Source organism: Cibotium barometz, chromosome 17 (genome assembly GCF_041138505.1).
Source record: "Cibotium barometz isolate CiBa-2024 chromosome 17, ASM4113850v1, whole genome shotgun sequence".
Lineage (NCBI taxonomy): Eukaryota > Viridiplantae > Streptophyta > Polypodiopsida > Cyatheales > Cibotiaceae > Cibotium > Cibotium barometz.
In genome coordinates, this window is record NC_141062.1 from 55,251,142 (window position 1) to 55,266,157 (window position 15,016).

The following is a 15,016-nucleotide window of genomic DNA, read 5'->3' on the forward strand; positions in this document are numbered from 1 at the left end:
CGCTTCTGTCTCAAGAGACCGAGGTAAACGTCCCCTATTCAACATAAAAACCATGCTCTATCCTGAGTACTCCTAATAGAATCCTAAACTTGGGTTAGCATTTCAGGCATGTCATGCAAGAAATCCCTCAATGCATCAAGCTTAATGTCCTTGAGACTGACATCAATAGGTGCCCTGGATTGATACCCATACATAAGCATAAACATACTATAACCAGTAGTCGTATGCTTAGAACTGTTTTATAGGCAAATTCCATCATTGGAAGATACTTTTTTCAACTCGATGGTTTTCCAAAGTTATATGCACAAAATATATTCTCTAAAATCTAATTCACACACTCTGTTTTCCCATCAGACTGTGAGTGATCAAAGGAACTCATACTCAAAGTAGTTTCCAATTTCTTGAAAACTTTCTACCAAAAATGAGCCGTGAACTTAGAGTCCTGATCGCTCACTATATCAGAAGGTAGACCATACGGTCTAAACAGTTTCTCGACAAATTGGTAAGCCAATTCCAACGAGTTGACTATTGTCTTTGTGGGTAAAAACCTAGCCATTTTTGTCAATCTATCCATGACTACCCAAATGGCATCGTGACCCTTGTTGCTGGTACGTGGAAGTCCCGTAAATGAAATCCATGGATATACTTTCTGACTTTCGAGACAAAATATCCAAAGGATGTAATAACCCAACAGATTTAAGGCATTCAGCCTTGTTTATGTGACATTGATGACATCGGACACATAACTCTAAATAAAATCTTTCATTCTTGGCGACGAGTAAAATTTCCTTCTAACCAAAGCCAAGGTTCGTTGTATGCCAAGATGTCCTACCGATGGTGCATCATGGCACTCAAAGAAGATCCTGAGTATAATTTTCAACATATCCGATACACAAACCTTATCATTTCGAAATAAGAGACCATTCCAAATAAAAAATTAGTTGGTTTTTCCTTGATTCACCAGGTTTTGATCTACCTCAAAGTTAGACCCTGATTTTGCTAAATTCTAATTATTTTCAAAGAAAATATATGTACTGTATTTTCCTCTAAGTAAATCGTACAAGTTAGAAGTAATTTCCGTGAAGCTAAGTTCATGAACTTCATGAATTTGACTTAACACATCAGTAATGCGATTCGAGCCATCTTTCATATATTTAATCATGAAATCAAAGTCCTGCATCAACTCAACCCATCTAGCCTTTCTACCTTTCAAGTCCGACTAATCATAAATGTACTGCAAATACTGGTGATCTGTCAAGAACACAAACTGAGACCCATAGAGATGCTGTCTCCATGTCTTTAAAGCATAAATGATCGCATACAACTCTTTCTCCAGAATTAGAAACGTAGTCTGTGCATCATTGTGTTCAGGGATTTCATTAACGTCTTCACAATTTCGTGATCACGTTAACAAAACCTATTGTTAACATATTAAAACTTGTGATCACAATGTATATTCACACGACCTGAGAAATGACCTGCCGGAACCCACTATTCCAGTAATACCTCCGGGCTTCCACCATTCCCGGCGGGCCCGCCGGGGTATGAGGTTTTCCCGGCGGGCCCGCCGGGAAAGCTAAAAGCCCGGCGGGCCCGCCGGGAAAAACAAGAAACACCGGCGGGGTATTATTCTGTATATAAACACTGCCCGACACCCGTCGTACAACTTTTGGGAAGATAGTCCTTGTTTTGGGGGCGTGATATCTCTCCTCAAAGTACTTGTAGAGCTCTCGAGTTGCTAGAAGTGTCCTCTTGGGAAGAACGTCCTTATTTTAGGGGCTGTCGTCTTTCCTTGTAGGCACTCCTAAGGCTATTGGGCCACTCGTCCTTAGTTCTTTGAACTGGGGGCAGGATGTGGTTCGTAGCTAATACTTGCGGAGATTTAGGGACAAATTTGGAGTCATTCAGCTTTGCATTTGAGCCACGTACGTAATCTACCTCATTCTGCTTTATGAATGGTTTGATGGAGCCAAGAGTCCTGCTTAGGGGCTTGTATTGGTTCTTGATACTTGATATAGTTTAGAGTAGACAAGGGTCTATTGTCCTATACTAGAGTATTGGGCAAGCATAGATCTTTGATTTTTTTTGTGAATGTTAGAGAAGGTCTATTGTCCTATACTAGAGTATTGGGCAAGCATAGATCTTTGATTGTGTAAAGTATCCTTAATTGGGTACAAAAGGCATCCTTCATTGGGGGTGCAATGTGCATGATAGTTTCGAAGTAGTTTTGTAGTAAGACCTTGCAAGATAGTTTGAAATAGTTTTGTGTTATGTGATGATCTTTTGTATTTGTCAAGATAGTTTCGAAGTACTTTGTCTGCAGATGTATGTTTTGTTATACATGAGTGATTTGTTGTTTTTTCATTTGTGTATTCATTGTTATATGCTTGGTTGAATAGGCTATTTGTTGAGATGGAGGACAATGTTGGATCCAGTGGTACCTCCAATAGAGTCCAAATTTCAAATAGCAGGAAAAAAAGGGCACCTGGGATAGAGTGGCAATATGCAATTAACGTTGGTGATCGATTCATAGATTGGGAGTGTAAGCTATGCCATGCAGTAAAATCAGGTGGGGCGCCTCGACTAAGAGAACACTTTTTAGGCGGACCGAAGAAAAAGTCATGTACCCACCCCTCTGCACCTATAGTGGCCAAACGCATAAGAGAAGAAATTCAAAAGAAAGATTCAAGAAAACATGACACTCCTCCCGTTAATGTATCAAGGCAGCAAGAACACTGTTCTTCTAATCATCAAACTCCCGCTACATCGCCTACTTGTACCCCGAACGGCAATATGCAGCCAGAAAGTAATCTACCCAGTGCATCTTCTTGCAAGCAAAACTTTGACGTAGGAAATATACCCATGCGTCAAACTTCATTGCAAGAAAGCCTACGTCAAGGTCGACTCGATGATGCACAACTCGTCCTTGCTGAAGCGATTTACTTTTCTGGGAGTGCTATGATGATGGTGGACAGTGAGCATTGGAAGAGAGCATGGAAGAAAATTGGTGAGTTTGGACCAGGGTTTTCACCGCCTACGTACCATGCTATGCGAAATGATCTATTAGAGAAATGTTATGCGCAGGTAAAAGAACGTGTACAAAGAATTATTCTTAGCAATATAGAGCTTTCTGGATGTAGTATAGTAAGTGATGGATGGTCTAATGTGCAAAGAAAACCATTAATTAATGTAATGGTTATTTCACCTAGAGGTGAGACTTTCATCCGTGCCGTGGATTCAGCTGGTTCAATCAAAACTGGGGCTTACATTGCTCAAGTTATTAGCACTGTGATAGAGGAAGTGGGTGCCAAAAATGTAGTCCAAGTCGTCATGGACAATGCAAAAAATTGTAAAAATGCATCCAGAATCCTACAGCGACAATATCCACATATTTTTCCGGTAGGCTGTAATACTCATAGTTTGAATCTTGTATTAAAAGATTGGTATAAATCTGATGATACCAAATGGTTTGCCTCAATCGTCGACACTGCTCGCCAGCTTGTGAAATTCATGCTCAAGAGACAGAGAGTTTTGGATATGTTTCGACCTCGCATGTCAGTTATGTTAAAGCTTCCAGCGGAGACTAGGTTTTGCACTCACTTTTACACTTTTGAGTCTCTTCTTAGAAATAAAGATGCAGTTTGTGAAACATTTACATGCATGGCATTTCATGACTGGGAGAGCACTCAACTTGAAAAAGTGAAAGAGAAAATCAAAGTCTTGAAGGCAGCGCTTACGAGAAGTTGGTGGAACAGTGTGATGGATGCATACCATGTAATGATGCCTGTTATGTATGCTGTACGAAGCCTTGATCAAAGAGCGCCTAATCTCGGAAAAGCATGGATGCAATGGTGGACTGTCCAGCGGAGTTTGGAGTGTCCTGAGAAATTAGAGCATTCAGTGGTGGAGAAGCAATGGCGTGTACCATTCTCTAGTAGACAAAGAAAAGTTCTGTTGAAGTACTTTCATGCTAGATGGATTGGAGCGCATTCACCACTGCACAGTGCTGCTTACATGTTAGATCCTGAATATTGGAATATGGATTTGATGTCCAACGTTGAGGTGGTGCAAGATTTTTATAAAGTGGTAAACACTTTCTATAATAATGATGATGATCGTGTACAGTGCATAAAGGAGATGACCTCATTTCGATTGAAAGAGGGTTTATTTTCCAACTCCCTTGTTCAACAAATGGCTAAAGAGCAACCTGCATGGAAGTGGTGGATGATGAATGGTGGTGAGCATTATGCTTTATTGCGCAACCTTGCGATGAAGGTTCTAAGTCAGTGCTCTTCAAACTCAGGCTCAGAAAGAAACTGGAGCATGTATAAATATATTCATAGTACTATTCGCAATCGACTTCTTGCGGATCGAGCAGATAAACTTGTTTACATGTACTGCAATGAAAAGATCTTGCGAGACATCGAAAGCGAAGAGTATGAAGAAGATATGCCCAGATGGATGTACAATTGTGAAGATGTAGACGAGAACTTTGATGTTGGATGTACGTTGTGCACCACCCTTGAGATAGAAGACAATTTAGACATTGACTTAGATGAGCTTAATTTAGCAGACGAGAGAGTAAACGGTGAAAGAATTTTGGAGCAAGATACTGACATGGAGGAAGAAGTCACTTCATTAATTTAATAAAAAGTACTTGTACAAATGATCATATTTGGAGAAATTATCAATACAAAAGTAGAATTTGTTTTTCTTAGCTCTCATCTTGAAATAAATTGCGAATTGCACTAGGAGTTGCATCTAAAGGTCCTGGTGGTTTATATTCGCTAGCCATGCCGAACACTGTATAAATACCTTGATTTATTGGGACACTGCACAATGCACATGTGGAAGTATTTTGCATTTGTCTCACTAAACATATTAAGTGGTAGTAGTGTCCACATGGTAGTATATACTGGCCGCTCCACCCATCGAATACTTTGTAACATACAGGACATTGGGGGGTGGAGGAACTTGTAGCCTCAGCAGAAACTCCCACAAGATCAGGATGTATCAAAAAATGAGAGATGTGATTTCCTTGGCGCACAGGAGCAATACGTGAAGAGATGCTCTGCACGTCTTGGCTGATCTTTGTTAGCTGCTCTTGAATTCCTCTATTGGCCGGGGGAGGAGTTGACGCTTGAGTTAATCGGTCAGCTTCTTTCTCCTTCTCTGCTAGCTGTGCCCCTAAGCTTTCTTTGACCTGGTTTAGCTCCAGTCCGGCGCCCTCCACCATAAGAGCAAGTTCTTCTCTTGTGAATGTAACTGTCTCTTCACGTATGTCGTGGGTGTTGACAGTGGCCTCTCTGGAGGCGAAGTCCACTGGAGTTTCCAGTACAAAGTGAGCATATAGCATTTTAGCAAAATACAGTGGAGCGTCGGCGTTATGGAGAGGACGGCCGTACACCTCCAAGAAAATGCGCTCGGCATTAGTTTTGATATCATTGTTAGTGCAACGAGAAATCTTCCATCTTCCCTTCTTTATCTCGCCATCTGGACATGGCCATATTGCCTTTATCATCTCTGTGGTTACCCGTTTGTTTATGTCTTTCCATTGGGCATAAGTTGGATTTGTCCATTTCAATAATCTGCACGCTGTTCTTGTAGCTTCGCGGGCTGTCAGGCCATGTGCAAGGGCCTTCATTCTCTCGTATGCCTTCTTGGCTAACTCCTGATGCTCGTTCGCTTGCGCTTGCTCCATATCTGCATGAACGTAAACGACATTAGGATTTTAATGAACTGTAAAGATCAACGTAAGATAAATTGACCATTGCTCTCAAAATCTTGAAGTCAAACACAACGAGAGGAGATATGTATTGCAAAGACTCGATGAGAAATATCCACTTGACTCCAAAAACACTTCAAACAATGCTCGCACATCAAATTTTAAAGAGAAAACATAAACTTAAACACCAGAAGAGGAGAGAGATATTGCAAAGACCCAATGAAGAGAGAAACAAAATTTTGAAACATTGGACACAATAAATTTTGAAGAGAAACAAAATTTTGAAACATTGGACACATCAAATTCTCAAATTCCTGAAACTTCATCTCTTGATACTGTATCATTACAAAGTCGGGGTGAATGCCACCGATAGCTCTACAAGAGGACGTTGTGCCCTCGTAGGGTCAGTATTTAGTGACCTAAAAAATTCAACTACTTGCAAAATTGATTTTCGCTCATCGCGATTAGGCAGAAACATCCAATTTTTGACTCTATGAATAATAGTATCCATGGTAACTTTGTCATGGGAACTATTATCCATCCACAACTCTTGCACTTTCTTCCAAAAGTCATATAAAGTTTGTAATAAATATCCCAAGGCAAAAACATCAGATGCAAGAGTGTATGCATCTGCCAAAAATGGATCATAAAGCTCTGGGGCTATCCACGGCCGTTTATTTCGCTCTCTGTCTGCGTGGGAGACTGCCTGTGCCACCTTCTCGGGGTTCTTGTCTGCTTCATAAACAAAATTGAGAGACACCCGTTTTTTGGGCGCTCTCATCAGCAATCCCCAATCGATAATACCTATGCGTGGCTTTAGCTCTTTTGTATAATCCAACACTACATTAAAAGGATGTAGGTCGGTATGTACAATACCTGCCATATGCGCTGCCGCTACACCTTCCACCAGGGCATGCATAATATGTGGCATGTTTATTACTACCTCTTTTATTTTTGAAAGTTCTAGATGACCTAAAGGGATATTATCAGGCGGCGGTTGTCTCCATCCTCGATCCAAACGAAAAATGGCTCTGGTGAACTCACTGAATCTGAAGGGAACCTTCAGTAGAGTATCACCAAGAGCGCCGCCATTAAAGTACGAGAAAATTGTGATCCAAGGAGCCTCTTTTGTAAAGGCAATGCATCGGACAATCGATGGATGTAGCACTTGCATACCCTGCTCTGCCTGGAAGCTCTCGAACTTCGCGCTGCCTTCTCCTTTGTAGTACTTTCCGCAAAAAGTGATGTGCTCCGGTAAAAATGATATGCCTTTAATTGCATACTCTTTTACTGTTCCAAACACACCGGAGCCTATTGTTCGTCCTTCGTGAAGAGCTTCGTGCGGGATGCCAATAAGATGTGTGCACATAGAATTGTAGATGGTACGATTAATGACACCTGTACCACTTGCATCTGCCTGACTGGACGTTGCAGCGACGTCTTGGGCAATTCGCACTCTTTTCGGGAGGGACTCTGCATCCAACGCCTTCATGCGCTTGCTCTTGGCCCTCTGCTCGCTCCATACAACGTCCCATAACTGTAGACGTTGCATGTTGGCTTCAGGCGGGGCAGCATCTCGAAGATCACTGCACGCTACTCGCATGCTCCCCAAAATGGTTCGTGTTATGTGCTGATGGTTGAAATCTGCTATCTTCTGTCTATCCAGCAGCTCAGCGTTGCCTCCGCTTCGAAGCCGCCGCTGTGCATTTTCCCATATTTGGTCTATGAGATCTCGCATGAGTATCTCAAACTCGTTGATCTTCTTGACGACATCATCAGTACATTGTGATACTGTGATGACCGCTTCAACGCGAATTGCTCGCAGAACAATTTTGCGCTCTTCGGGAGTAAGCATGTTGATCGTCTTCGTAAATCTAGCAAATAACACTAAACATAAAAAAACAAAATATCAAACGTGAGAGAACAACAACAAGTATATCAATATCGTCAATGTTCATACAAAAACGGAATATCAAATAATTTTAATGAACTCAATATCATCCAATACATCATCAAACGTGAGAAAACAGCAATAAGTGTATCATTACTTATCAATGAACAAACAAAAACAGAATATATCAAACATTACTGAACTCAACATCATGCAATACATTATCGAACGTGAGACAACCGCAACAAGCGCATTATTACTTACGAAGTGTATACATTATCGAATGAGAGAGAGAGAGAGAGGGGGAGGAAGAGAGAGAGGTGTGACAGATAGAGAGAGGAAACATTAAATGATATTTTTTATAGTTTTGTGAGTTCCTAAAGAGAGAAAAATAATGTTTTGTAATCCTAAAGCACTCCTCATCTACATACCTATCGTGATAGAGAGAGATGTGAAGTGTATCATGAGAGAGAGAGAGAAAGAGTTGTGAAGTGTATCATTGCGAGAGAGAGAGAGAGAATTGTGAAGTGTATCATGAGAGAGAGAGAGAGAGAGAGGAGAGGAAGAGAGAGTTGTGACAGATAGAGAGAAGAAACATTAAATCACATTTTTAATGTTTTTGGGAGTTCCTAAAGAGAAAAATAATGTATTGTTTTAATTTTTAAGTAAATAGAGGGAGAAAAAAGAAATTATTAAGAAGTATGTATATTTTAAGAGAGAAAAAAAATCATTATCTACACATCTATCGTGTTGTGAAGTGAATCATGAGAGAGATAGAGAAAGAGTTGTGAAGTGTATCATGAGAGAGAGGGGGGTAAGAAGAGAGAGATTCATATTTTTCGAGTTACGAATCACGATATTATAAAATAAAACGGTTAGACAATATGATGTAAACTTTGATCCATGAAATACTAATGCCGCGTTAGCAACCAAGTATCGCATGGATCAAACACAATAAAAACAATACAAGTCAAATCAAACAAATTTATGACATTTATTCGACCGCGTTAACGATCATATGCCGAAATACACAAGCAAATTTACGACACTTTTTCGACCGCGTTAACGATCAAATGCCGCAATATGCAAAAAACATTTTATGCACTAGCGGACGACACCAACTTGCCGTGTTAACGACAAAATGCCGCCCGATTCTATGGGAATACCAATAGGATACGAACACACACTGGCCGCGTTACCGACCATATGTCCGCATTTGACAAAGGGAAGGGAAGGGAAGGTGACATCGCCATAATGATACTATGCTTGCCGCGTTACCGACTAGTACCGCTACGGCGTGCCATACTTACCATAGGACACAGACTAGCCGCGTTACCGACTAAGTGCCCCAGGGTAAGCACCATTCCGAAGAATGGCCTTACACACACACACCAGTCGTGTGGCGGGCCACCCAAATCCTGCCGCGCATTGCGACAATGGGCGGCTGCCCGCACGAACTCACCCACACACACATCCCTCGTGTGGCGGACCACCCACATCTTGCCGCGCATTGCGACAGTGGGCGGCTGCCCGCACGAACACACCCACATACACAAACACACACACAAACACACACACACAAGTTTTTATTACCTGTGTATGCTGTCAGCAATGAAATCCCAAAGGGCCCCCCGGGCCCATATATATAGAAAAATGTACCCCGCCGGGATATGTGACGACCCCGCCGGGGCCCGCCAGGTAAAGCATAAGGCCGGCGGGCCCGCCGGGGTATATCAAAAGCCCGGCGGGATTTTTCCCGGTTACCAGGTCGCTTGCCACCGGCTTTTTTGTGAACATGTTAACATGTGAACATGTTAATAACATGTTCACACATGTTATTAACAAGAAAAATTTTGTGATCACGTGAATATAAAATCCCTGATTGTGTTTCTTACTCTCTCGAAGGCCATAGGCTTCCCATCCTAGAAAGCTTCGCCTATCGCAAAATCACTAGCATCAGTCTCAACGACGTAAGACATGCTAGGATTCGATAAGGCCAACACAGAAGCATCTCGAACTTTATTTTTCAAAGTATCAAAAGTTCCATGTAGCTTCTCATTCCACTCAATCGAAGAATTGGACTCCCATAAGAAGATTGGTAAAAAGCACTATCAACTTCGAATAATCCCTCACAGATTTTCGAAGAAACACCACGAAACCTAAGAGATAATCTCAACTGCTTGATTTTATGCAAAATTGGCCATTTCAAAACCTTTTGGATTCGATCCAAATCTATACTTAAGCCATCTTGAGAGATTTTATGACCCAAGTATAACAATTCCTTCTTGAAGAAATCACACTTAGATAACTTACAATACAGTTTCTCCTTCCTGAGCTTTCCTAGAACCTCTTTAAGATGATCCTCATGCGCTCAGCCAAAGTTTTACTCTATATCAAAATGTCATCTAAGAAAACCACCACGCATTTTTCTAACAAATCCCAAAATAAATCATTCATCGTCTGTTGGAAAGTTGCTAGTGCATTAGTGAGATCAAAGGGTAACACTCAAAATTCATGGCCGTAATGTGTCCTAAAAGCAGTTTTAGAAACATCTTCCTCTGTAATACGGATCTAATGATAACCAGTTCGCAAGTCAAGCTTTGTGAAATACTTAGCTCCTTGCAACCTATCAATAAGATCGTCTGATCTAGGTAATGGGTATTTATTTTTAATTGTAACCTTGTTAAGACATTTGTAATCAATACACATCCGCCAGGCACCTTGATCTTTTTTCTTAACCAGGAGAACTGGTGCACCTCACGAAGACTTACTTGGTCTAATCCGACCATCCTCAAGTATTCAGCTAGTTGCTTGGCTACCTCATCTTCCTCAGTAGTATGGTTAAGCCGATACGAAGGAATACTAACAAGTATTTTAGCCGATACTAGCTCAATTTTGTGGTCCAACTCTCGTTTAGGAGGGTAATCCGTGAGATAGCTCATCAGGAAATACATCTTGAAATTTTCTCTTAATGGAATTTAACACTTTACTTTGCCAAACATCTAAAGAAACAGTATTGACATTAAAATGAACACATGATGACACTGGATCTATAACCAATTGGAAAAGTTCATAGTTAAAAAGGTTTTCCATTAACTCAAGCTCATTAATGAAAGTTTCCTTGGGTACAACAATGTTTCCCTTAAGAGTAACAAGGTTTCCATTGTGACCGATAGACATCAAATGTTTAATCTAGTCAACAAAAAAATCTTTATTTTCTCAATGAAACCATTCCATCCCTAAAATGATGTCTACATGACCCAAGCTTATGGACATGAAAATCAAGTCTTTCTGAGTACAACTAGCTAGATGTCTATAGTGGTAGCTTTGACACCTTCTTGTCCTAGAATTGGACTTGTCCTCCAACCCTCCTGATCTTATACATGTGATCATTCTGACTGGTTTCCAGTTTTATCCTCTGTACCACAATGTTGTCAATAAAATTATGAGTACTACTGGGATCAAACAATATATGAACCTAATGTCCATTTATTGTTCCGTAAATACAAAATAATTCGTTTGGACCAAAAACGTCCTTACTGAAAGTATAATCTGGACATTCGCTTCCTTCAAGATGTGTAATATTGACTTCAAAATATTTACCTTGAAGTTCTATAATATGCAAAGATTTCTTTGGTATAGACTTCTTCGGTCCCGCCTTTTGCCCAGGTGCCAAAGGTGTTGCAGCTCCATTCAAAGGACATAATTTCTTTGTGTGTTCCTTTTCTTTGCATTTGAAACATGTGAGATTATCCCTACTCATAAATTTTAGCATCATATTATGTGCATAAACCAAGAGGCTAACCCACCCTAGGTATGTGAGCATGGGATCATGGAAACATGCTCTAGTGTGGGACAAGGGTTAGACCTAACCAGGGTTGGGGTTAGGGTCAAACAACCAAGGGTCACACATGGAAATGGAGGGTAAAGAGTCACTTGAGAGCACTCCTATATAATAGGAGCATGGGACACTCTCAAGGGATGTTCTCTTGTGTAGAGCATGGTATTTATTCTCTTGCCATTTCATACTAGAGCTATCTGCTGCTAGATTGAAGACATACCTCTTGGTGGTATAGGATACCAAGGATAGGTATGACATTCCACCATAATGTTGCATTGTCCACCAAGTGATTGGTAGCACATTTGATTTTTTCCTTCTTAGAGAATTTCTCTCCCTAAAAATAATCGTCCAATTGATTGAGCCAAGCAAGTATGGTGTGAGCATCCTTTTTGCCATCAAAATTTTGAAAAGTAAAAGGTTTACGACTAATCTTCTTTTCTTTTGTAGACTCTCGAGCTCAAAGAGTAGCTTGTACAGTTCTCTGAATTTGGTCACCCATCGGAGTCTAAAGATCCATCACTGACATGTCTATCCGTCTTTTTGTGGGATAATTTATGTTCTAGATCCATCCTCAACTTCTTCTCAACAAGAATATGGTTTTGAAGTGATTGACGTTACTCTAGAATGGTTGGGGGTTGAGAATTCATGATGAAAGAGAGATGTGGAAACATAAAGGTTGCAAATTTTAAAATATAGAAGTGAAAATTTGTTGAAATAATAACAATACTTGGCTTTCACCCGCAATTTGTAAGAAGTCGGAAGCTCATATGTCGAAAGATAAATAATAGAAAGAATTTTGTTGTTGTATAATCAACAAAAAGATATGATTCCGGTAATCTTCAAAAGCTCAAAAATATTGCCCAAGAAACACATCCAATGTAGAAGATAACTCCTTGATGCCGAACTAATCCAATTAATAGCTTGTTGAAAAAGTCTTCTTAAGAGTCGAAAATTGTCAAAGAAAAAAAACCTCGTTATCCACTTGGTGAATTCCCTTTTGCTTTTGTGAAAACCGCCTTTCTTTCTTTCCTTTGAGAAGGTTAAAGAGTACTTCAGCTTGTATGAATATAAGCTTTTTAAAGCTTATGTAAGGTAAAAATTGATTGGCCAAGCTATTGCATGCTACTACCTCTTTCATTATAATTCCTCTTAGGGTTGTGTTATTAACTTCATTTTTTTTAGGGGCTAGTTGGGGCAATGGGTATTTAAAAAACCCTCTATCCTACTACCCCTAAGGTGGAACCCCTAGGTGATGATAAATATAAATCCAAGGTAGACGATTGCAACGTAGAATGAAAGCTTATAAATAATAATTTGCGCAATGATTATGACTCAAATGTGCACAATAACATTTCAAGGCATCGCTCTCCTCATCCCATAGTTAATGATCAACTCCTTCACTAGTCTAGTTGGTGTAAAAATTCATCTCTTTTTTTACGTCAATCAATTTCCACACCTTACTCAATTTTGCAATGTTCCACACCTTATCATCAATCACAAATCTTCTCTTTTGATGCCCTTTTATTTTTCATCTCTATGCATTCACCCATGGCGGGCTTGTCGTGTTTGGGGCATGGACTTGTCGTGTTTGGATTAAAATCTTCAGTATTTTGATTAAAGTCTTCACTTTCAATATGGGTGTTAGTAGTACACTTCCATGAGATGATATATAAACTTATAAAACTATGTAAACTATACCTAATTTTTCTTTTCTTACGGAGACAAGCGGACAGAGGTTAGAATAGAGGCCCGTGTCTTTTGATTTCACTAATCTACCTTTTCTTTCTTATGTGCTACTATATATATATATATATATATATATATATATATATATATATATATAGAGAGAGAGAGAGAGAGAGAGAGAGAGAGAGAGGGAGTCAGCGAGAGAGAGAGTGTGCTCTATTAGTGTGATAGCCAATCCAAATGACTCCACTGGAATCAAATGAATCAAATGCAAGGAATGATCCTAAACGTACTAAGAACCTGTTAACTGCTTGTGTGTGTATGTGTGTGTGTGTGTGAGAGAGAGAGAGAGAGAGAGAGAGAGAGGGGCTTACCAGTAATAAGACGGCACTGCAGCGCGAAGGTTGGAGTGGGGAAGAGGAGGAGATGTTGATCAGGTTGCATCGTAAGATGGGGAGCAAATGGGCAGCCATTGCCAAGCTCATCCCGGGCCGGACGGAGAACAACATCAAGAACATGTGGAATGCCACCAAGCGCAGGAAAGACACTCGTCGCAAATCCAGAAGGGGTACCATGGACGGCGCAGATCACATGGACGCTCCAAGAAACATCTTGCGCGAATACATCCTGCAAGCTGAGGCTCAAAAGCACAACAGTACTGCCAAAAGAAGCAACACTACCTGTGCCCTAATTGAGCAGTGCCTTCGTAAGCCAAATCCATCCAGCATCAGTCTTGGAGATACAGATATTAGCCTGGATTTGAGCTCTAATCAGAGATTGCTTAGTGCCCAAAGCAGTCTATTATACAGCCAGGCTCATCACATGATTGTAGAAAGTTTATCCCACATTAATCAGGGCACAGGTTTAGATACTTCTGCATGCGAGCTTTTACAAGGTGGTGTAACCACAAAGGTTGACCGGAATCAAGAGCTGGCTTATAATGAGCAAATAATTGCAACCAAATCGTCTGGGAGCTTGAAATCAGCTAGTGGACTCGATTCACCTCTTCATGCAGATCAGAGCCTGTACTTTTTTTGTACTAATGGAGAAGTACGGGTCCCTGCAGCAGCATTTAATCATGTGGATTGTGTTGAAGATTCTAATTTGCTGATTAATAAGGATGGATTTCCAGCACTAATGATCAAGAAACCAGCTTTATTAGAGTCACAGACGGATAATTGGAGTACTCAAACTGGAGATCACTGGGCCACATTGGGAGGTAGCAAAAACAATGGCTCATTATACAACAGTGAGAATATGCTGGACTTGCAATTCGAGGAAGAGAATCACGCAGGCTCTCGGGTGAGTTTATCTGGGTTGATCCAGGACATTGTTGCAGGTGAGCAAACAGGCAACCTTAGAAAATGGATTGCTTCTTTGGAAGAGATAAACACATTCTCTCCGAAACAATCTGATAGTTTAGCGTCTGATCATCCTAACAGCACACAGTTAAAGTGGGCAACACTTGCAACTAAAGGGAGACAATCACCACCTCATGCATCAGTACGGGAGGTTGACCTCTTCGAAATGCTAACCGTCTCAAAGGCATTTGAATGAAATTTTGAATCATGGCCTCCGTTGCATGGTTTCCTTCAGTGGAAATACTTCTTCCGCCGCTTTTCAGGTTGTGGTCGACGTTCTCCCCAGTGCACAATTATGTCTCGTCGACGGCTTCAATTTCAAGTGATGAAACATGAGATTTAGTGATGCAATATTGCTGTGCATAACCTGCTTCTTCCGTTGTGCGTGTGTGAGTGTGTGTGAGAGAGAGAGGGACGCGCGCTCGTGTTGAGAAATTTGCTTGAAATTTGTATTAGAAGAACCCTTGAAAATTTGACCGAAGATTTTTAGAAGTTTAATTAAAAACAGGATT

General features: G+C 40.6%; 1 protein-coding gene across 1 annotated transcript in view; it reads left to right on the forward strand.

Annotated features, from left to right (window-relative positions):
• Positions 1-14,731, forward strand: part of LOC147630192 (uncharacterized) — a 41,539-nt gene extending 26,808 nt beyond the window's left edge. Inside the window, exon 4 of the mRNA XM_086810940.1 lies at positions 13,540-14,731. Coding sequence (XP_086667066.1) covers positions 13,540-14,700 — 1,161 coding nt within the window. The 3' untranslated portion in view covers positions 14,701-14,731. The remainder of the gene's footprint in view (positions 1-13,539) is intronic.
• The last annotated feature ends 285 nt before the right edge of the window (positions 14,732-15,016 follow it).